Source organism: Fomitiporia mediterranea, assembly GCF_000271605.1.
Source record: "Fomitiporia mediterranea MF3/22 unplaced genomic scaffold FOMMEscaffold_2, whole genome shotgun sequence".
Lineage (NCBI taxonomy): Eukaryota > Fungi > Basidiomycota > Agaricomycetes > Hymenochaetales > Hymenochaetaceae > Fomitiporia > Fomitiporia mediterranea.
Genome location: NW_006760387.1, coordinates 3908718 through 3931339, shown reverse-complemented (window position 1 = coordinate 3931339; position 22622 = coordinate 3908718). Strand labels below are relative to the sequence as shown.

Here is a 22622-nt window from a genome sequence, read left to right as displayed (position 1 = left end):
AATATTTTCAAATTCAAATTCATGATCCGAACACATTGTCTTATTTACATATACAGTCCCAAAATACTATCACAGAAAATAAAGGGATAAACTACACCCTAATAAATATGCTTAACATGACGTACAGTGCTGGACCCTCTCAGATAGACCTGTATACGCCTGCAAACTACAGCTACACATATGAACCTGGATGTATGTCTTCGGAATGAATTCAGAAGGCAATATAGATTGTTGGAGGCAAAAGTATTGTCTGTTGTCAGGCACAGCAACAATGTGAACAGATTGTCATTAGTAGGAGCTGACCTCAATGCTTATATATCTCTGTTTGGCCAAGTGAGTCAAGCTACTCGTCTACCTGTTTTGTAGTTAAATAAAATTTCTGAAAACAGTACACAAGTATCTTTGATGAAAATGAAGCAGGGGTGTTGATCGATAACTTGTCTCGAATGAGAACAGATATACAACTTACATACCAGAACTCACTGGAACATGCTCATCAGGGGTTTCAACAAGTTTTAACTTGCTTATACTCAGGAGAACGAGGCCAGCCACAATATCAAATTGACCCTGAGTTTCTGAAGGCAGCTTATGAGTTGTGTTCAACACAATCAATCACAGACTTTCTTGGAGTAAATCATTCTACTGTCTGGAGAGTGATTCTAGATCTTGGCCTTGATGAACGAAGGGAGAACCCATTTGTTGATAATGTATCCAGAGTCATATCATACACTAGATGTGTTACCAGTATACCTGACAATGCTCTGGACAAGCTTATCAGTTCTATTTGACTTCAGCATGGCTATGAACCTGGCATCTCGTTAATCTGAGGATATCTACAATCAGAAGGAATTGTTGTGCTGAAAGAGCATATTCGGCAGTCTCTATTGAGGTTATTCCCACAAAGGTTGTTTGGCCAACCACCAGTAGAGTGATACAAATACAATGTACCTGGTCCAAATGCATTGTGGCACTATGATGGGCAGCATAGTAAATATATACTACATATTGTAGAAGCTGTATTATTAATTAGTTTATAATAAAGGACTTATTTGATGGGGAATTGTTATACACAGAATTATTGATAGCTACTTGTGTCTTATTACAGGCTTACAGGCCTCAGATAATAACAAAGGCAAGACAGTACTTAAACTGTTCTTGGATGCTACAAGTATCTACAAGGTTCCAGTATGTGTAAGAGGAGATCATAGTGTAGAAAACATACAGCTTACAGTATGGATGGAGTGGTTTTGTGGTCAAGGTTAGAAAGCATACATATGGGGCAGGTAAGTAGTAGATTCTGTTATGATTTTGTCTGCCTGACAATTATATAGGTCTGTTCATAATATTCGTATAGAACGACTGTGGGTGGACATAATGAGACAAGTTGGCTCATGGTGGGCAAATCGATTCTGGCTGCTAGAAGAGCAAGCTGGTTTGGATATAAACAACTGAAATCACATCTGGCTATTACACCACCTGTTCTTGCATTCATTGAATTCTCACCTTGAAGCATTCAAAAATGGATGGAATAATCATCCAATGTGTTTATCTGGTCAACAAAGCTGATCCCCACAGGATATGTTCTTCTTTGATATGATTGCACTAGGAGAACAAGGAGACCCACTTCCTCATTTTGACAATGACAATAGCTCTCCTTCAGAGTACACAGAGGAAGAAATCGAGGCAGAGTTCTATGGTGTGGACTGGGATGAACTGGATGATCTAGTATCTGACAAAGTATTTCAACACCTAGATAATATGAATGAAATTGACCTACAATCACCAGGTAGTCCAGTTAATATAGAGATAGTATCTGGTTTAAACAGTCATCTTTCTGGTCTTTCTTGAGGGAATGCAGATGCTGAAATAGTTGATTTGTGGCTTGAAGCACTGTCTTTCCTTAGAGTTAGAGGAGAAGGATTTTAACTGGACAAAGGCACATTTAGGAATACTAGTATATAAAGATACATGTCACTTTAAATATACAATTAAAATACTCAGGTTTGATTCCATTCAATATTGGTAAACTAACAAGCATTATAAGACTTTCTACAATACTATATCAGAGGCTAAAATTTCTCACAACTTGAAGTATACTATTTATAATACTGTCTATTTATAATCAATACTATAACTATTAGAGTATAGAATGACTGCCTATAGCAGTATATAATTCAGAAAGTAACCAGTGGTGGAAAGCCATATGAGTACTACTTGGTTCACTTTGCCTGTCATACTCTCTATTTAGTAGATCTATCATATAAGAAATAGGGATTGTTGCAGTTTTGCTACAGGTCTGAAATTGTATTTTGCCCTGCTGTGCAAAGGCAACAGCTGATCTGCACCCTGACTGATAAGACAGATTGCTAGTATTGACAATGTTAATCTGTTTTGAGTGAACATATTAGTTTTGCCAGAATTCAATCAATATATTTCATACCATAAGTTGATTTTCTTCAGCTGGTAAGTATACACTCCCTGTTGCTGCCCAAACGAAAAGTTTTGCTCGTGTATCAGGCCTATCCAACTCTGCTAGGTCGAATTGTTGGCCATCATTGAAGTTGTCCACAAGTTCACAAAACTTGGTAGGGCAAGGGATGCCAGTTGTATGGAGAAAATCAGACAGCAAATGCTGCACAAGTAGTCAACCAGAAGTAAAGCCATGTGCTTGTACAATGTCTGTGAGTGCTTCTAACCTTACTGACTGAATAAATATATTGAGAGCCATGCATACTCTTGTAGCATCTGTAATCCAAGATGCAAATGCAATGCTTATTAATGCTTCACTGCCACCTTCAAGAGCATGAACAGCCTGATAAAAATAAGAGTTACTAAGAGAACTAAATACAGTTTAAATACTTACCTTTGCTAAGCTAAACCCATTCTTACACTGAAGGTGCATACCTTTGAAAAATGCTTGTATCTCCCAATGAAAAATACTAGATGACCCAAGAACAGATTGGTAAAGCATGTCACAAGCAACGAGCTGATGGGTTGTGTTGTCCCTATGAGTATATATTCCTGGCTATATAATGGATTAAATGAGAGTATTAAGGGATCTAACTAGAAGCAACTCACTTGTACACCCATGACTGTAACAAAGAAATCTCTGAACTTAGAGTCTGTTGCATCTCCAGTAGCACCAATGTTTATCCAGTCATGAATTAGACTGTAGAGCTGTGGATGCCAGGTTTTTACAAACTCTTTGTGTAAGGATTGAAAGTTGCAACTGTGAAATGCTAGCTGGACAATACATGGTCTGATTGGCTCAGGAGCAATCTTGTTAATTATGGCAAGAGAAAAAAGGGCACCAAGGGTTGTAAGGTTGAGTAGGCACTCCTCTGGAGTGTGTGCAGCAGTACTCTCAGTTGTGAGGGTTTTAATTGTAGAATACTCATTAAAGACTCTATCAAACCAGCAAGCATATGAGTTCTGGAACTTTCTCAGAGCATACTGTAAAACGTTGTGCTCAATGCCAGATCCAAATGTTACTACTCTTCCAGCTTGCTCAATTCTAAATATTTAGTAGTAGTCAGCTAGAGCCAAGTTATATATAATACAACATACTCAAAATGTCTGCAAGGTTGAGGAACAAGTACTTCAGAGAAGTCCTGTCCTATTACACACTTCTTTACCATTGTAATGAGTCTGTCTACTGTATCAGATATGCTTGAACCAATAATGACTAGTTCTGTTGTAAGAGTCGTTTGTGCTGCTTCATAAACTTTAGTAGTAAATGACTCCATATGGAAATTCCAGCCATTCTCTGCAGATTCAGGTGTCCAAGTTGTAGACCATAATGATGCTGGAACAGCATTTGGTGGAATTACAAAGGAAGCCTGGGAAAGAATTGTCTAAACAGATACTGTATTAGTCAGGATTTAAGTAATAATACAATGCATAATCTTACACAGTTTTCGAGAGACTGATATTGCTGATCTTGTGTAGGACTGGCTGGTTCAGTTGAGACATGTGAGTTCTGTTCTTACTGTTTAATAAAGTATTTACAGACACAAGGAGAAAAGCTGTTAGAGGAACATACAGGGCTAGCTGGTTCAGTAGGTAATTCTGAAAAATGTGCAGGACTTTGTACTGTTATCTTCAAATGAAGCTAGAGTCAGTATGGATTAAATTATAAGTAGGAAAACAACTTACTGGTGGTATATTCTCATCATTACTGATACTAGCTGAATCATTGTTCTCATTGTTCGTTTCATTGTGACAGTTGCATTCAAGTGGTGGATCAACAGTTTCAGATGATGGACCATCAGCTTCAAGCCCTTGGAATACCCTTGCCTCTATACAGGTATGAAGAATACCATGTATTTGTTTTTTTAGAGGAGGATTATGGTTCACAACTGTTCAAGGATGTTAATTATGTTATAAGTTTTTGTAATATAGTTTGAAACTGACTGAGAAAAATGACCATACAATTATTTTCAACAACCAGTCAAGGGATTGTGAAAAGATTGGTCAAACACATGATATGCACAATAGTCCATGATGGATTGAACAGATATTGCCTTAGCCTGGCTGGTCCACCATGCTCTATGCCTCTATCATGAATAGCAAGGAGGTTCAATGGAAGAGCTTTGTGTGCCTGATATATGTCTGATGCTAGAGGGAAACTGTAGCCATAGTCACTTGTTATGAGGGTCTGTATTTGCTGGATGATTTCTGTCAGGAGCATGTCCTCAGAGACAATGAGTTTGTGGAGCAATCCAAACTGTCAAAGCCAATCATTGAATGTTTCACACATGAACTGATAGAGAACACAATAAGAGTCTCCAAGGTTCTAGAAATAGTGTGTTAGTAGAGTACATTTTTGTTAATTACTCTAGTAGAACATACAAAGCTTGGATAAACCTTGACTAATAGGCAGATACTTGAACAACCATTACCAGACCAATCAATACAGTCTTTGATAACTGTGCAACAGACAACAGGAAGGCCATGTGTTGAAGAGGGAGCCCTTCTTGATCCACCTCTGTGTGTTCCACAGTGTGCTTGTAAGGTTGGACATGGAACTGTGCAACCTGCAGATAGTAGGCATGCATTGTTTACTGTACTAGTGTTGAGAGCAAGGCCAAACAATGGCTGGGCAGTAGACATCTGAATAGGAGACTGTACTTGAAGTCCTGGCAGAGCTGACAAGCCTACTGGTTGTGTGCTTGCTATGTGAATTTCAGAGTTGGTAGTGGCCTGTGAGAGGAGCAGTGTGTCAGAAAGATGTTGTATTGGCTGTGTTGAAGGGGGGACTAGTGTTCAACTAGGCCCTTCAATAGTGGGAACTCGAGTGCTCGAATAGTGGTGCAGGATAGGAGGCTCAGAGTCATGGTGCTCTGATGAAGGGATATTGGATCCTGTCTGAGGGGTTGCAGGAGGGCCAATGGGTGCAACAAGGTTGTTCTGCATAGCAAACTGTTGGAATTGCTGGAACAATTGAAACAACTGGTTTGTGTCTCCACCAGTATTGTTACTCATAGTGTCAATATAGAGACAAGCTAGTAGTGTAGTAAGAGGAATGAGGATGGGAAGTTGCTACAAGTCTCTGGTTGAGTATCATACCCTTTTATACAGAGGACAGTCAAATACACAGCTTTCTCAGATCTTACACTACAATTACATTGCTTGCCCCAGACAGGTAATATTTGAATTTGAGTTTCCTACTTGGGTATAAAGTTAGTATGTTACTGAGACAGACAGAATGTGTGCTCGTGTCAAGCACTTTCCTTGAGTCAAGATTAATCAGACACTGCAATATATTAAAATGAGTCACTGATGGATATACTTGACAGGAAGTGTGCTCCACTCCTTGCAAATTCCTTACAGATCCAACTTTTAAATTTGTTATACTTATGAATATATTCATTTAAGTCTAGAGGTGAGGAATGATTCAGAAGTGGAGGCAACTGTAGAGTGATGCAGTTGACTCACTCGTCACTCCACACAAGACTTGTAGCACATGATTTGGACAAAGTTTGATCTGATTGCTTCATCTAATCTAGGAGGAACTGGCACAGGATGGGTCTAACTATGGGACTGTGCTGTCGTTCTTTTTGTATTTTACATTGTAAGACATGTCTATAATAATAAATATCACTTGAGAAAGCTTATTGTACAGGATTGCATGCAAAATACAATTGAGAATGATCTATCTATGAAATTGTCCCCAGCATTGAAGTGCTGTCTGAGCCTAAGGAGTGCAAACAATACTGTGGTGTTGAGAGTACATGAATGATTGAAAAAATTAACAGGTAAGATCCACAAATAAATAGGCAGCTGGAGTGATATGAAGTAGAAGAGATTATGCTATAGAAGACATGAAGGAAGAAGTGGACAACAATGAAGAATGTAATAGCACTGTGTGCCTTTCCATTTAAACACAGCTTGTTACACACAACAGGAGAAGTATTGTAAGCATGCTCTGTAGGAAAATACATACCATGTTTCCTACCTTTGTTGCACTCCAAACACATACTATGTTTTCTACCTTTGTTGTGCTCTGTTATCAACCATGCACGAAGCTGACACCATTTTGAGAACCCTCCATCTACTAATGCATCCACTAACTTTGTGTCTGTGGTAGTCTGCCATTGTCCCACCTGAAGTTCTTCATTCCAGCAAGAGAGGAACCAAATATATGCCTGTCTCTCTATCAACCATATAATCAGTGACACCCAATCACCAACTTCGGAAATGCATACAGTTGCAAGTTCAGGCAGCAAATTGTGTAGCTCTCCCTATTGGACTGGTCATAAACAATCCTCAATACTTGGAATGCTGGGATTGTTAACAATGTGTGTTGCAGGTAAGGAAGTATAAACTTCAGCAGAACAAATTGGCCTTCGTGTGACTCCATCCCGAATGCACAGATTGTGGGGATATTGTGGGAATACCTCGAATGGCCCAATGAACAACCAATCCCAGTCAATAAATGATATGGGCTCAAGCATAACTTCATCCAAAACAATATTGCAACCTGCCCAGTCCCTGAGTACAAGACACACCAGTGCCTTTGCATCCAGCCTACAAGAGTGGATCATGTCTAACACCAATGATGATGACTCCAACATATCACACCAGTGTACACTGTCACAATCAACTGCCTCCTGAATACTTGCATCCTTCTTGTCAATAACAAGGTTATTGTCTGGTTGGCCCCATTGTTCCTCCATTGTATGGAATTCAGCATTGTACTGTTCTATCCAAAGCATGCACAGATCATCAACCAGGCCAACTTGATGGTCAACGTAGAGCCTTCTGGTTGTAGATTGCTTACACTGTATGAATGGACCAACAATGTATGCTTTGTCAGATGCCAAGTCTTGTTTGCCTTGAATAGTGTCCTCAGAGAACAGTAGACATCCATATGTTTGAAAAGGTAGGTTGTGAGCTAAGGCTGCATGATATTTCGTTAATGACCCCCAGACATCTAACCTGTGCTCGGGATTGAGTCCTTGCATTACACGATCCAGGGTAATACCTTGGATGAATTCCATGACTATGTATTCAGCACCCACAGGGTTGTGCAGATCATCATTCCATACATAAACAGCTGGAGTTGGTACTCCTAGACATAACTGCACAAATGCCATAGTTGCAACCTGGGACTGTATCAAGTCTGGTGTTTGTACTTCCGTAAAAGAAACCCGGGCAATAGTGTGCTGTTGTGTCAGACCACAGAATGTGACAAGGAAGGCTACATTGTAGGATCCGCAACTGTGGAGCTTGATAGTCAGAACACCTTTGGCATTAATCGCTTCAGCACAGGTATAGACAAGAGCTGCTGTGTTAATTCTGCCAAGGCCCCTCTCTCTAGTATTCTGGTCTGCATCTGCTAGCAGCTCTGCCTCTGACGGAATGTCTGCCAGATCCAATGCCACATCAGATACAATACCGAAAAGAGGGCTTAAAATAATACACACCATGCGAGAATTTTGCCCATGCATCTCCTACCACCTGTAGTGAAGTGGTGTACATAGACCACTGTTTCTCAGACGTTTGCTCCATCTCAAAGACCTGCAACACACTGTAATAAACACATAATAAGTCAGTTTGAAATTCGATTGGAGTAAAAATAAAAACGGGCAGATGACTAACTTACTTTGAAATACTAGCAGAGCTGCTTGTTAAGCTCTTTTCAGCTGGTGGAGTCAATTTTCTGCACACCACTTATCGAAAGTGATGTTCACAACTGAGATCTGCTTCGAAACACAAGTATAAGAAGTAGGCTGCGGCCACAACAGAAACACTGTCAGGTGTAGTAAAGGCATTGGACGATAACGATCTCCCTACCAAACTCCTTCGAGTTCCGAACAAGACCCGAAGAATGCTAGCAATGACCTTTGTAAGGGAAGGCAAGGGAGCCTCTGCCACTCGCGGTTCAAGAGGGAAACTGGTTGCACTTGAAGAAGGGAATGGGGGCAGGGATTGCAACACTGTGATGCTTCTTGTTTTATGTCACTGATTACATAACTCGGAAGCAAATGATATAAGGTCTGGATGGTCTCCTCTCAGATCTCAACTCAACTGAGCTTATCAGTCTAGTCTTATTGCCGGGTCATCATTATGTCTGAGTCAGCTGCTATTCTTGAAGACAATACTGCTCCCACTCTTTCCTCTATACTGTATACAGTCCAGAACCAATACTGACTCTCTAACACACATGCTGCCACTATTGGTCAACTTGCAGAGCTGATCCCCAACAATGACAACAAGCTTCCTCTCCCTACAGCACTTACGTCCTCTATGGCCAACGTCTCCCAGGTCAACAAAAAGGTTGCTGGAGCAACATACACTCTACAGGGTGGTCGAGTCGGTACAAATGGTTGCTGCAAATTTAGGATAACAACGTCCCACCCAGCCAAAGGGCCAGGTATCACCTATGTCTGGACTACCACAGCAGTACAAAACTGCAAACTAAGGGAGGAGCTCTTCTACCTTGCCACAAATACCTGTTTTCCAAGTGAATAAAAGGTTGAGTGTCATTCGCACACTATAGTTTGATAGAACTTACTGACTGGCAATTGACAGTGGCATAGTTTCATTAATTTCCAGACAATAGATATTGAGCTGTGTTAGCATATTTCATCACAAAGGTACCTATACATACTTTGTGCCAAAGTGAATTGTGCTGACGCAAAGGATTGATAGATTGTATTATACTAGATGTTGGGTCACACACGTGGAGGGATGCAGAGCATGGGTGTGCTGCGGAGCGCAGACTACTGCGAAGGATTCAGGGAGCATGTGTTGGAAGCCAGAATCGGTATGTAGGTCAACGGAGGACATGGAGCCTAGAAGAGAATTACAGTTAGACTATCTGAAGAATAAACATGTCGAAGATCCTAGCTTACAAGACTGCGTCGGGTGTGTATGAATCTATTCCATATATATGTCAGCTTGAAAGAAGAAAAAAACTTGCAGATAAGATAAGCAAATGCACTGACCCATCCAAGCGTGATCAAACCCCGCTTCTCCGTAAGGTCAAGCATAAGTTCCTCCTCATCCATATTGGACGTATCGCTCGTCCAATGCTGTTTCGTTCTAAGTAGGATCGTAACTACAAACTTGCGTCCCCGCTGCCTTCCAAGGAGTAGTCCACACGTCTCACGGTTCTTTGCAGTGTTTACAGCAGCGATAGAAAGGAAGCGCGGGAGCACCGCACGTGGAAAGCTGACTGTCCGCAGATCGCCCGAACCGCGTTCACGTCGTTCGGAGCTTGAGGAAGGAGATATGCGTGGCGGAGCTCCTGCGACTGTCGGCGTGACAAACAGAGCACTAGGAATAGGAAGGGGGTTTTGGTATGTTTGAGGCACATTGTATAACGTTCTGGTTTGGGGGATGTGGTGGCGTTCCAAGGGGACGCGCAGGTAAATGTGACCAAGAAGATGAAGGTTCACGCGGGCAATACATGTATGCTCGATTGTGCTGAAGATGGTCGCGTTCGGCTGGGGGAACCGGCTGCGAGGGCGGAGAGAGGTTGTTTTGGTAGAGATGTCTTGGTGGTGGTGCGTTTTCAAACAAGAGCGTCGTCTGTGGGAAATCGGGGGGCAGCTGTTGGAACATTGATTAAAGAGACGGTGTGTAACCCTATGTCCGTTTGGTCATGAGTTGCGGATACAAGACAGGGCTAAGGGCGGAGGAGCGGATGTTGTTATTATTTGAGGAAGCGGAGGCCTATAAATGTGTTCAGGAAATGGTATTCATACCAGACTTCAGATTGGTTATACGTACCCTCCGAAGGGTGCCACCATATATGAGGAAGATGCGTTCTTCCCTCCATGCTGACCTTGGCGACTTTCTTGTAGAGCTCGTCATCATGACCTTCTTCCGTCTCAGGGTCAGTAGAATCACCATCGTACCGCCTCATTGGACTTTCCAACGGCAATAAAAGGCGGTGTATCCAAAATACTATCAGATGCACTTCTAGTTGAAGAGTGCCCGGTTGATCGCTGTGGTGCCATTTGCGGCGCAATTGGTATGGAGACGAATCCGGAAGCAGCACTGTTATGCAACGCTCTTCGAACGGCACGAGCCTCTTCTTCGGCCTCCCGTTGCCTTCGTAAGATTCCCTCCTCTTCAACACGCGTTTGTTGCTGGGATCGGGCTCCGGAAGACCGCGGAAGTGATTCCTCTCGCCGTCGCCGTTCAGGTGCTGTATCTGGATACCATATTTGTCTTGAGTCTCTTTCTTCACGGTAGTGTTCATTTATACTAGATTTTCGAGATGGAGTACGGTCTCTTTGTATTCGGTCTGCATTAAATGCTCTCGGAGGAGCTGAAGAGCGGGGAGGAACACTGCCTCGCGATTGCGCGTTCTCCCAAGTATTGTGCCAATCAATCAGAGGAGGTTTAAGCAATCCCATTCTGTCGAGGACACCTTTGCCTTTCTATATCGTAATATTAGCCATAGTTTCCTATTGGGTGCAGAATGATCGTGGCGCGCACCATTATTAGCGTGTCCCTCTGTATTTGATCAAGTCTTGTGTGGCAGTCCCGGTGCGTCGGTATTTTGTTGAGAATGAGTGTAGCCGCACGCGCATATTCCACAAACGCATTTTCAAGGTCGCCGTGCAGGTCATGAACCTGACCAGCATGTCGAGCCCTTTCGGCTACCTTGAGCCAGAACTTGAAATCCTTGGAGGCATCCCAGTTGATCTCGGCGCGTTGAGCGAGCTCTTGTATAGATGCGGGCCGCTTCGGAGTCGGACTTGCTGCGGGTACCGATGTCGATGCGCGCGAGTATCCGCTTCCCACTGCAAACGACATGGTGGACGGGGACAAGGACGGAGAGTTAGGGTGTCGACTAGTGCGGCAAACCACTGTTTAACCACAGCACACTCCGTTTACACAAACAACCTGTGCGTCCTTATTAGGCAGTTAGGTCCCATGCTAAACTTCGGCTGCTGATCGCCTCTGCGGGATTGTAGACTCTGTGAAGGCAACGCCGTCTAACGTCCACTGCTCGTATCGCTGGCATTGACAGCATGGCGGTCGACGATACCCTCAAGCCGGCGCGCGTTCGCGGTCTTCTCTTCATTGCAGGAATCTTTCTGGTCCTTCTCCAAGCGGGTCTCTATGCAGGACACCGTCAAGCAGTTGCTCCGTTACAGAGCACAGTGCAAATCAAGCCCGGGTCGACTATTACCGAGCACCCAATTCCTAGGCTCATGACACAGGCAGAAGACAAGTTCAGAAACTTGTTAAAAAGGCAGAGCAAGACACTCTCTGAGGCAGTTGCAGAATACAGGAGGAGATACGGTCGCGACCCGCCGAAAGGCTTTGACGAGTGGTTTAAGTTCGCCATGGAAAAAGGCGTCAAAATTATTGACGACTACGATGCAATAACGGAGGATCTTCTTCCTTTTATGTCGCTTTCTGGTGAAGAGCTACGAAGAAAGGTCGACCAGGTGCGGTTCATTTAGTCACAACTACCGAAATTCTAACAATGCTTAGATTTTATTTATTTCAGGTCAGCCATCTACCGTCGATTGACATGGTCCGGTTATACAATGGAACAGTAAAGGCCATGAACATGCAACAAAACAGGTGGCAAGATGAAGAAGTCAGCAGTCGTGCGAATGGTTTTAGACGAATGATTGAGATGGAGACAGGGTACGTATCAGCTCTGGACTTTCCGGATAAAAAGCGGCAAAGCGCTCAATATCAAGCACTTACGTTTCTTTAGCTCCCGGACATGGATTTCCCAATAAATAGCAAGGCAGAAGGTCGAATCCTCATTCCTTGGGAACACAAGCAGTACCCCGAATTGAGCGTCCAGGATACTTCAGGTATACAGTCGTGGAGCCCCCTTCCGTTTCGCACAAATTAGGGTCTTACTGACGCCTCGTGTTAAGGTGGTATTGGTGCAGTAATTGGGGCTGACTTCACCGCGGACTAACGCGGCGACGGGAACGTGTGGGAATCCTGGAGACGCACTTGTCCCCGGTACTCGAAGGCTCGCAAACTATTCTCTTCTATCAAGACTTTGGCGCAAGCACCGCGGGCAGTAAACTTCCTAGGCTACGTTAATGGCAAGCCGCCAGCATCTGCTAGTGAAAATTTAACTTTTGCCGAGAGCGTCGACGACAAGTACGATTTTTGCGAAAATCCGTCGCAGCATTATCAACAAAGACATTTCTTCTCCGACTGGCGCACCATTTCTGTACTTTACCCAGTTTTTTCACCAGTAAAAACACAAGGATACGCGGATATCCGGATTCCCAGTCATTATTACCATCAGGCGACGCCACAATATACATACGGATGGGATACCATTAATTTGAAAGGCAAGGCAACTGACGACATGGGAAGTTTCATGGGATAACAAAAAGGACGTTATCTTCTGGAGAGGTGCGACGACCGGGGGCGGCAACTCGCCTTCCGGGTTTGCCGCACAGTATCAGCGTCACAGGTGAACATTATTTCCATCTGTCACTTCCAAAAATTAGGTTGACTCACGAAATTTTGCTAGGTTTGTGCGAATGACGAGTTCACACAGTGATGAAAATCGTACTGTCGTGTTCCCAGCTCCAGACGCGTCATCCTACATATCAGCATCTGTCCCTATCAAAAAGCTGAACGAAGAGCTTGTCTGAGAACTATCCTGGAGGCCGTGCAGCTTTACGCAAGGCCCACAGATTCGACAAGGCTGTCCCTCTCAGCGAGCATTGGAGGTACAAGTATCTCGTAGATGTCGACGGTATGGGCCACTCCGGGCGGTTCTTCTCCTTCCTTGCATCGGATAGTGTGGCTATAAAGGCCACTGTATATCAAGAGTACTTCTCTGACTGGTTGCAACCCTGGTGTGTGTCGTGCATTAGCTGCTGTAATCCCGTTGGTTGCCCTGCAGTCTGTCTGACCTACACATGTTTGCAAGGTTGCACTACATCCCCCTCTCGCAGACGTATGAGGAACTCTACAATATCTTTGCGTTCTTTTCAGGGCCAATGCAATCCATGCGAGAGGCATCAAACTCTTCGTTACCTGATTCGCGGGAACGTTATGATGATGGCCAACGCCGATTGCGGCGTATCGCCCGTGCGGGGAAGCACTGGAAGATTACGATCGGACGGCCAGTAGACATGGAAGGCAAGTTCTCTTTTATATCTTTTTTCTGCGTTAACCGAGCAATGTCTTTCCCCCGCGTTGCTCGGGAGTCGAGACCCAGTTTACTGATGACCCCTATTTGTGATCTTTCTGTCGCTAGTTTACATATATCGCCTGGCTCTAGAATGGGCGAGGCTGTGGGCACCAATTTACGTTTCGGCTGTGTGCCGCGGCAGATGACGGCTATTACACGTGTTCCCCGTGCGCTTTCTTCGCAAGCTCAGAGTTCAAAGAACGGGTTTCTCTGCGCCAGCTCATCGTCCTCTCGAGAGACCGAGTCGATCTGACTGAGCTTTGCGTCACTGCCGCGCAATCTCTCAGGATAATGAACAGCGGCCCGTGGTTCTCTCGGTATCAGATTCTGTGGAGTTTGCTCGAACAAGAAAGAACACTCGTTTCAGTCCTATCTGCTTCGCCGCGTTGCAACTGCATGGCGAGCTAGGGAATTATCCAAATCATTCAAACAAAGCTTACAAAACACACCAATCTGTCCTGTGATACCGGCTCGTGATTCACCATCTCCTCTCCGGGCCTTTTTTTATGTTCCGTTGTTCGTTTATAACACTGCGATTTCTGCGAGGTTATGCCCGAACACACGTGCTAGTGTGAATGAAGGCTACAAATCGCTCACTAGCTCAGTCATCCTTTGTACTCAACGGACGTAAGGTGTGCGTTTGGTACGCCCATCCGTCTACTCGTTACTTCTTATCTTCGTCCAACTCTAGACACTGACAACATTGAAAGCCTATCCAAGGTGGAATGTGCGATAAATCACCGAAAGATGTGAAGTTTACCCGTGCTGCTGAACAGGAGAGAGTCGTGCGCGGGCGAAGGACGCTCGAACAAGTGAGGAAAAAGCTAGCCGTGCGGCTGCAGAGGTGCTTGACGCAAAACGTGCTAAGGAAGCAGCCGAAATGCGGGTTCGTCGAAGCGAGAATGAACTCCAGGCCGCGAAAGACCAAATAGCTTTCCTCGAGCATCAGCTGGTGACAGTGCAAAAGTCTAAGAGCAAGTTAGAATCGGAACTCTCCACGCTGGCCGACGAGACCACGACACCCAACTCATTAGCCAAAGTCCGTCGTGAATATGAGTCTAGAATCTCGCAACTGCAGGACGACCTTGAGCAAGCGCAGGCCGCACAGTCCACCGCGAATCGCATCAAGGACCTTGTGGACCGTCAGCATGCAGAGATCCGCAAGCTTATACTTCAAGGCGCTCCCCATGACGACGCGTTTCGCTCTCGTCTTCTACAGGAGCTTCAGCAGACAGAGAAGGGACTATGCATGGAGTTTAGCAATCGTGCGCTGCAGTTCCGTGATCCAGGCAGTTCAGGTGTGCGGTCAGTCACCAGCACGCCTACGAAATCAACGAATAAGCCTCTCAATGGTATAATCCGTGGTATGAAGGAAGTACCTGAAGCTCCAAGGACGCCGGACCACCAAGTCGATCGCTTGAAGCAGCAAGTAACAGTGTTAGGACTCCAGATGGCTGCAAGCGAAAGGGTTCGACGACAGCTTGAGGCTTCTCTCAGGGACTTGACTGCCGAGCTTGAATCACTTGACGGGTCTAGGCAATCTCTCCAGTCATACAGGGCACGTATGGTAAAGGAGAATGCAAGGCTTGGGGAGCTATTGAACAACGAGGTTCAAGCCCGCCGCGCGAGTGAAGCAAACCATCTAGATGGTCTGCAGAGCATGTGGGACAAGTTCCAGAGTACCATGTCCGAAGAGCAAGGACTATAATCGGCTGGAAGAGGCTCGCCGTGCTTTGGTACGTGCTTACGGCCGCTCAAATTGATCATTACTATTTACGCTTGCTTGCTCACAGATTGTTCAACAAAGGAACGCTCAGACGGAACTGGAAGCACAGCGCCGTCAGAATCAAGAGCTCACTCAGATGAAGATGAAGCTGCAGTCTGAACTTACCAATCTTCAGGATAAAGTTGAACGCGAGAAGTTGGCGAGGAGTGAAGAAGCCAGTGGGTCGAAGTGTTTTCTATTTGTGTCCGTCATGCTCAAATGATTTGGCAGATACGAAACGCGGGTTACAGGGCGAATTGCTAGATGTGAAGGTGTCTTCAGCCGCGGCATCCATGAAGCACTCCGAGTTGGCCGAAGCTGTCAAAGCTTAACGTGCGAAGGCCGAAAACTATCTAACGTGGCTGAAGCAAAATGAAATAGAGCGGGCCAAGGCCTCGAATGGCGACGCTTTTGGTAGGTCGGCTTCTCCAACCTGCAATACACGTTCCTGATATAATTCCTGTAGCCCGTAAAGCACTTGAGGATTTAGAGACAGCTCATGCGCAAGCTCTCAAAGAACGCCAGGCAGCTGAAGAGCATGCCACCAAGGCAGAACGGAACCTTCGTGTTCTGTCCGCCAAGCTTGAACACGGCGATCACCAGCCTTCAGATATCGAGCTGGGTCGACAACATTTTGAGGAGGAGCTTCAAGAAGAGCGCGACCGTCATGCGGCTGATCTTGCTGAACGTGATTTCGCGATGAGTCAAACACAGATAACATATCAAAGTAAACTGTTTTCATATTCATAGCGTCGTTTTGAAGCCTATGACAACTCGCACCGTAAGCCAAGCTCGCGGAACTCAGCGATGGTGAGAGTGGGCATGATCTATGGCGATGAGCACTTTATTCAGGTCCCATCAGAGCTTCAATCTCAGCGTGAAAGTATGAGTCGGCTACGTGAGGAGGATCGTAAGCTGCACAGTGACTACGACGAATTGCAACTACGATACGACGACGAGGTGTACGGCGGCGGAGCGTGGAAGAATGAGAAAGAGAGGTTGGAGACAAAGATAACCGACCTAACGAATGCCTACGGGTCATCTACCGCAGCTCGGACTGAGCAGCAGTCGCAGATTGTAGCATTGCATTTGCAAGTCCGCGAACTTCGGGGAGTACCTGAAGATGCGGAAGCCGAGCGCGTTATGCTCCAGAAAGCGCGGCGCGCACTCCAGGCTCAGCTTGACGAAGAAAGTTGAATCATATCGACCCGGATAAAATGTCGGCTGAATCTAAGCTCCAGGATCTTCAACCGAAGAAACAGGATTTGGAACGTGCGCTGGAGGAGCATCAAGACCGCGGGGGTTCCGCCCCTTGAGCAATATCACCAACAAATGAAATCCTCTCAGCATGGACAAGACTATCGCAATACGGGTGGACACGCACCGCAGCATAATCGGCGTCGCAAGGACACTGGGCTTGACATGTTTACGTCGCCGGATCTGTCAGGGTGTGGTACGAAGACGGAGATTTCGGAGGCGGATATGGTCATGCCTCTTCCGGAAATTACAATGGAGGACTTTCTCAAGGACGAATGGGTATGCAATCACCCACCCGAAATGCTTTCTCAAGTTCATCAGGGGCTCTGATAGTCAGGGTACGCGCTTTCCACCGAATGCGGATCAGAGAGGTGGCTAAACCCAACAATTGGGCCCAGATGGCAAGCCGAAACCGTAAGTATTCGAACAGTCTCTTCGGAACATTAATTGAAATTTATCTCGACTGTCAGTGTACACAGGGCTGCTTGCGTGCGCTGTAAATATTTGAAGGTGCGATGCGAGTTTCAAACTGATCCTAACACGTGCCGTCGCTGTCTCAACAGTGGCCATGGATGCACTATACCGGGCAGAAAAAAGAGAAGGCATCCTCCGATAGTTTTAATCTCGGTCATTATGATGAGTTGAAACTTGATAGCATGTATCGCATAGGAAACGTGAGCAATCTCTGAACTGGATAAGGGACCAGGAACAGCAAATAGACAAACTCGAGGAACATCGACGTGCTTGCCTCAATGGTATATTATTTCTAGTATTTGTCAATGTCACATGTCTTACTGTCTATTTCAGAACCGCGCCTGTCACTATCTAATACTCCGCTTGGAGCGTCTGGTGCAGCACCAGGACTGGCCAAGCAGTGTTGTCTTTCGTTCCTGGATGTGTGCCCAGACCAGATCAGATGTACAGGCATGTTTTGAGCGCTCTCGGGACTCCATTCAATTAATCAGTACCCTTGTTGAGGGTGAGGAGGACATTGAGGAAGAAAGGGAAGATGACGATGGTGATGATGCTTAGAAGGTCGATGAGGAACAAAGCGAAGAGCAACAATGGAGAGAACCCGCTAGTGAGCACGACACAGGCACAGACGGTGTTCGTCTGCGACGTCGCGCTCGTCGTCCTTGAGCTCGCCATCGCATAGAACACTCGCGCATTGTCAACGCCACGATGTGCTCGCCGCACTGCCGTCATCGACATCGATTAACACGCTGTTGAGATGTGCACGCGTGACCTCTTTCCCCATCCTTCGATTTGGACGCATAGCATCCACCTTCTCCTTCCTCCTGTCATTGTCAGCGTCTCTTGACATGTCGAACCTTACGCCCCCGCAACCGCCTCCGACATGGCAACACAAGCCTGATGAGGTGCTCGAGCTGTCGAAGAAGACGATTGACCATACCAAGGAGGTATATGATAGGGTAGCGCTCTGGACGCTAAAGATTGCACATTTGATTCGGTGAGGCAAGCGTAGTGTATGTACATAGCACATATGCTAATGGGATACTTGATAATTAGGTGTATGGTGAACTTGCTACGGCAGAGGCTGAAATCCAGGTCCTCGATCCAGTTCACTTCTACTGGAGCGTCTCGACATCCAAGGAGCTCCGTAATGCATCAAATCAGACGGATACCCTCATCAGAAACTTCCTTGTGGAGTGCGAGATGCGTGTGGATGTATTCATTGCAAAGAAGAATGCGGACGCCAATATCGAATCCCAGGGTGTGAACCTCAGCGCAGAGGAACGTAGGCTTGGGGAGAAGATGAAACTAGACGGCAAACGCGCAGGTCTTGATCTCCCGGAAGGCAAACGGAAGGTTTTGGAGTTGAACCGACTTTGTGTGGGATTCAGTGTACGCCCGTCTTAATTTCTTCTGCTATCATATCTTAAAATCACTTCTATGTACGAACGGTTAATCATCAAAGAGAGGGGCATTTATTGATTCGATCTATTTTGCAGTTGGTGTATACAGAACCGGTCCCTTCTGGAGACGTATTGTTGACCGTCGAGGACCTAGACCGTAAGCACTTCCCAACTTGCACTTTTCGCGAACGATGCTGACACTTCTCAAGTCTTCTTGCTTGTCGGATACTCCAGAATATGCTATTTCTACAATAATCCAGACCACGCGGGAGCTAATGCAGATGCTGAGAGGATCTCGAATTTTGCGTTTGCGGTCATGACCCTCTGCTTATTCTTTGCAGGGGCAGGTGGAAACGGTGGATTTACCAGCACTGTTTATGCAAGCGCAAAGTCATGCCCTGATATGATGGTACATATTCCTGATTCTTTACATGTATCTTTACATGTATCTTTTCGTATTCTAATCGTTCTTCCAGAGGGCATCTGCGATGAGGCTGGTCATATCTGGTTTCGGTCTCTCGGCGTTCTTTTTCTCCGGCCTTGCGAGGATTCTATACCCAGATGATACGTCGTCGTTCCCATTGGTACTCGCTTTTGGCACGCCTTGTCCAATGATTCCGGGCCTTTTCTTCGTGCGGACGATACCCCTACCCTCTGACAGTGACGACTCTCCCGATTCGACTCCAACTCCGGTCCCCTGGTGACTGAGCATCAACGGGGTCTTCTACGATGGGTTTGCACACTCTGTTGGCGTTCACGGCGTATTTGCGGGGGACATTCTTGTTTTGAGCACCACAAAGACAGCCAAACGACGCTGCCTGCGACACATCGCCATGCTTACCATCATCAGCACCGTTCGAATCAGGACGACGAATATGCGCACCAGAACCTCGGTTCACCTGCCCCGCGTCGGCATTCTGTTGAGTACGCCGTACCTTCGCCGCCTGGTGGACAACGTCACCACTTATCACTACTCATATTCTTTCTTTGTCTCGAGCACTTTTCGATACGGCGGCAGGAGTCCAAATTTCCGTCAAGATTGATGATGTGCTGGACAGCGGAGACATCGCGCAGCAAATCACAGCCATTTTCCGACGCGTCCTCCCAGCCATCCGCATCGCATCTAAGTGACTGTTCTAAGTGACTGTTGACGAACGCTCATCAGTTGACCAAAGCAACAGCAGCTTTTTCGTCCCACGACTATTATAAAAACTCTATCAGGGCGTTTTGGAACGGGTGTGTATCTTTCCTGACGTCACTGAATGTCTCGTTTCCTCGCGCGAGGTTGCCTGAGTTGAAGAGCCCGCTCGATGAGGATGTGGAACTGAGTGGTTTCTCGCCAATCCAACGGAATTTGTTCGTTCGTCCGCCCTTGAAAGCCGACGAGCTGGCTTCTGAGGCTCGTGTGGCTCACCCTAATGAAGAATATCTTATGCGAATATCGGATATCCTGAAAAAGGCAGAACAGATTGCTACAATCGAGGTGAATTCTTTTCTGTCGAATATACACTGGATTTACTCTTGCTGATCTGATGGTGTAAAATTCGCCAATCTCATTCTCTAACAGCAAGTTCACACTGTCTGGGCAACCTTCTGCCGCTAATGAACCCGCACGAGTTGCAACACCTGTCGTTGCCGCGCCCAGGTCTCCATCAGAACCGATTCAGCCCACTCGGGATGATCCTGAGAATGGCGAGGATAATGACGATATAACGCAGACGTTGCGTACAGATGATGAGGTGCTCCGTGACACGTTCGATGAGGCTCTCAAGGGTGTAGCGGATGTTGGCAGTGACTTCGATGAAGAGGAAGTTGAGAAAATAGCTGCTGCTTTCTAGTCGAACTTTGCTGTACTTGTTGATAGTCAACGGTCATATATTTTGCGTCGCTTTATGTATTACTTTTCGTCAATCGCATGTCTTACCCGTGTAGGTGGGACTTCGCTTGTTTCCTTTCCGTAACAGGAAGTGAGGTAGACACGACACGCAGTGGGAGTGTGAACCTGCATACCCGAAGTAGTAAGTTGCTTACTTATGCTATTGTCCACGTCGCACACCGTACCACCTATCTACTTTGACATCTACCACCACACCATGGCTGACGACGACGGATTTCAGACGGTGACCTCCAAGAAACGCTATAGCGGTGGCAGAGGCGGCTACAGTTCACTGGCAGAACGCTTGGTCAATGCTTGCGCCCCCGATCTCTTTGTTGTTCCAGAGGGTCTTGCAGGCTTGGTCCGCGATAATCGTGCAGAGATTGAGAGCAAGCTTAGAGATTTGGGTGACGATCTTATTCCGGCATCTGCTACTCGCCGGGTCATGGTTCTGCTTGAGGCAATTGCAAGTTTGTCTGTCTCCCAGAGGGAGAGGGAGATTGTATGCGTGGCATTGTCAGTTCCCAACCCAGACCACTACATCATCTGGGTGACAGCAAATGGACCAAATAGCAAAATCGCTCCAATCATAGATCATCTGGACAGTCTGTTTGGATTGCTGAAGAACATCCGTAAACGCATCGTCTCCAAAGGCCAACTGCGCGATACGACTCCAGAGGAGGCAGACACCGAGGATTTTTTGGTGGGGCATATCTATCAACTCTGCTATACATTCTCGCGTGAGCGTTTGAAGAAACATATGGACAAGCCAAGAGCCAGGAAGATGCTTGTGGCTATCCGGAATCTAATTGCTTTCCCGAAGAACCATGGTCTTTCTGAGAATCAGCTTCAGTTTCTGAAGGGTCTGGATGATCTATTTCGCAAATACGAAGTCTACGAAAAGGGCCACGATGACCCACAGATGGTCCAGCTTTATGCTTTCGCGATGATAAAGCAATGTGCTATGGTCAATGCCTCTCAAAAGAGGTTGCCAAGACAGGATGTCTCCTGGCTAGACAACCTTCGTAAGTACCCGTCCCTTTCATCCTTTTCTTCTCTTCTCCTCCTATTCATTCCTATTGACTAACTGCTGTTTTATTTAAGTTGAACTAGCTGGCGGTGCAGATTCTGATGGAAAAATGTATCAACGGATGCTGGATAAGATGCTGACGTTGGACTCGAGCATTGAACGCCTTCTGCTTCTGCCTTCGTCAGGCTCATTTGGAAGGATACTCGATGAAGGTGTTACTCTCGAATTCCGGCCTGTTCCACGGGTTACTGCAAACCTGAATTACAACTTCGAAACAGACCACGAGCTTCAAAAGTTGATGAGCGATGGGAAACCAATACAGTTTTCGGACTTTGTTGCAAAGATGAAGACACTCAAGTCAAAGCCAAGTAACCTGCCTGTCATAAGCAAGAGCAATCCTCGTATTGACGTCCATGCAGAGTGTGTCATGGTCTCACATATTGATCAGTTGGAGGGTATGCGTACGTTTGGTTTTATATGCCCTTCAAAGTTATGTTGCCTTGGGTGTGCTATGGTTGTCAAAATGCGCAACTCGCTTGAAGGGGTTCCTGACTCGAAGAAGGTTTATGTACGAGGTACGCATTTCAAACAATACATGTGGGTGGCACCACCAGTTGGTATGCCTCGTCGGGACGAACTGTTGTCTCTCATAGAGGCAGAGATGAAGAACGTCTTCCGTAACCTCCGTCCTCATACAAAACAGCGTAGGACTTCTGAGAGCAGCGCTGCGTCACTCTCTGATCATAAGGTTAAAAAGAATTGGGACATTATCATTGACGAAATTAAGAAACTGTAAGTTGTTTCCTCTTTTCTAATGACCTGTATTGACTGTACTCTTAACAGGCCTCCTGTTCCTTCTCCAAATGTTTAAAACACAATATTACCAGCTTCTCTGTTTTGTTTAGTCTATGTTTTCTTTTGTAGTTGCTCTGATATGATCCTGTACTACTAGCTATGCCAAATCATATACATTGAATTTGATTGTACAATACTTAGTCTTAGTGTAAGTCTAATAACATTCTGTTGTAGAGTAATTTGCAGATTATTGTAGGTTTTTGTATGTTAAACATGATGTATCACAAAAATCATGTGATTTGTGTATTAAGTAAGCAGTTGCGAGTTGCAAGTTACAAGTTGTAAGTTACATGTTAAAAAGTTACATGTTAACT

The 22622-nt window shown here is 45.6% G+C and overlaps 6 protein-coding genes across 6 annotated transcripts; 4 read left to right on the top strand and 2 right to left on the bottom strand.

The window, feature by feature from the left end:
• Positions 1 to 9162: 9162 nt before the first annotated feature.
• Positions 9163 to 9692, bottom strand: FOMMEDRAFT_75427 (Mov34/MPN/PAD-1; the record flags this gene model as incomplete). The annotated part of the gene is made up of 3 exons (XM_007263246.1): positions 9163 to 9299; positions 9360 to 9384; positions 9453 to 9692. Coding segments are annotated over 3 exons (402 nt in total), but the record flags the coding sequence as incomplete, so codon positions are not given.
• A 305-nt stretch (positions 9693 to 9997) lies between these two features.
• On the bottom strand, positions 9998 to 11281 carry FOMMEDRAFT_144833 (uncharacterized protein). Its single transcript, XM_007263245.1, has 3 exons — positions 10954 to 11281; positions 10240 to 10895; positions 9998 to 10182 (listed from the first exon to the last, which is right to left on the bottom strand). The coding sequence occupies exons 1-2, from the start codon at positions 11272 to 11274 to the stop codon at positions 10356 to 10358; spliced, it is 861 nt and encodes a 286-aa protein (XP_007263307.1). The 5' UTR covers positions 11275 to 11281; the 3' UTR covers positions 9998 to 10182; positions 10240 to 10355.
• Positions 11282 to 11492: 211 nt separating this feature from the next.
• FOMMEDRAFT_152387 (uncharacterized protein) lies at positions 11493 to 13901 on the top strand (the record flags this gene model as incomplete). Its single annotated transcript, XM_007263244.1, has 9 exons — positions 11493 to 11915; positions 11978 to 12124; positions 12194 to 12296; positions 12363 to 12376; positions 12464 to 12731; positions 12820 to 12919; positions 12980 to 13097; positions 13156 to 13310; positions 13385 to 13901. The coding sequence occupies 9 exons, from the start codon at positions 11493 to 11495 to the stop codon at positions 13899 to 13901; spliced, it is 1845 nt and encodes a 614-aa protein (XP_007263306.1).
• Positions 13902 to 14528: 627 nt separating this feature from the next.
• On the top strand, positions 14529 to 15356 carry FOMMEDRAFT_131794 (uncharacterized protein; the record flags this gene model as incomplete). The annotated part of the gene is made up of 1 exon (XM_007263243.1): positions 14529 to 15356. One exon carries the CDS (start codon positions 14529 to 14531, stop codon positions 15354 to 15356), a length of 828 nt encoding a protein of 275 aa, XP_007263305.1.
• A 2279-nt stretch (positions 15357 to 17635) lies between these two features.
• On the top strand, positions 17636 to 20385 carry FOMMEDRAFT_165668 (uncharacterized protein; the record flags this gene model as incomplete). Its single annotated transcript, XM_007263242.1, has 10 exons — positions 17636 to 17777; positions 17827 to 18091; positions 18201 to 18536; positions 18644 to 18704; positions 18757 to 18956; positions 19024 to 19247; positions 19352 to 19503; positions 19566 to 19674; positions 19769 to 20030; positions 20119 to 20385. Exons 1-10 carry the CDS (start codon positions 17680 to 17682, stop codon positions 20383 to 20385), a joined length of 1974 nt encoding a protein of 657 aa, XP_007263304.1. The 5' UTR covers positions 17636 to 17679.
• Positions 20386 to 20638: 253 nt separating this feature from the next.
• Positions 20639 to 22435, top strand: FOMMEDRAFT_165667 (uncharacterized protein; the record flags this gene model as incomplete). The annotated part of the gene is made up of 3 exons (XM_007263241.1): positions 20639 to 21448; positions 21528 to 22245; positions 22297 to 22435. Coding segments are annotated over 3 exons (1556 nt in total), but the record flags the coding sequence as incomplete, so codon positions are not given.
• Positions 22436 to 22622: the final 187 nt, after the last annotated feature.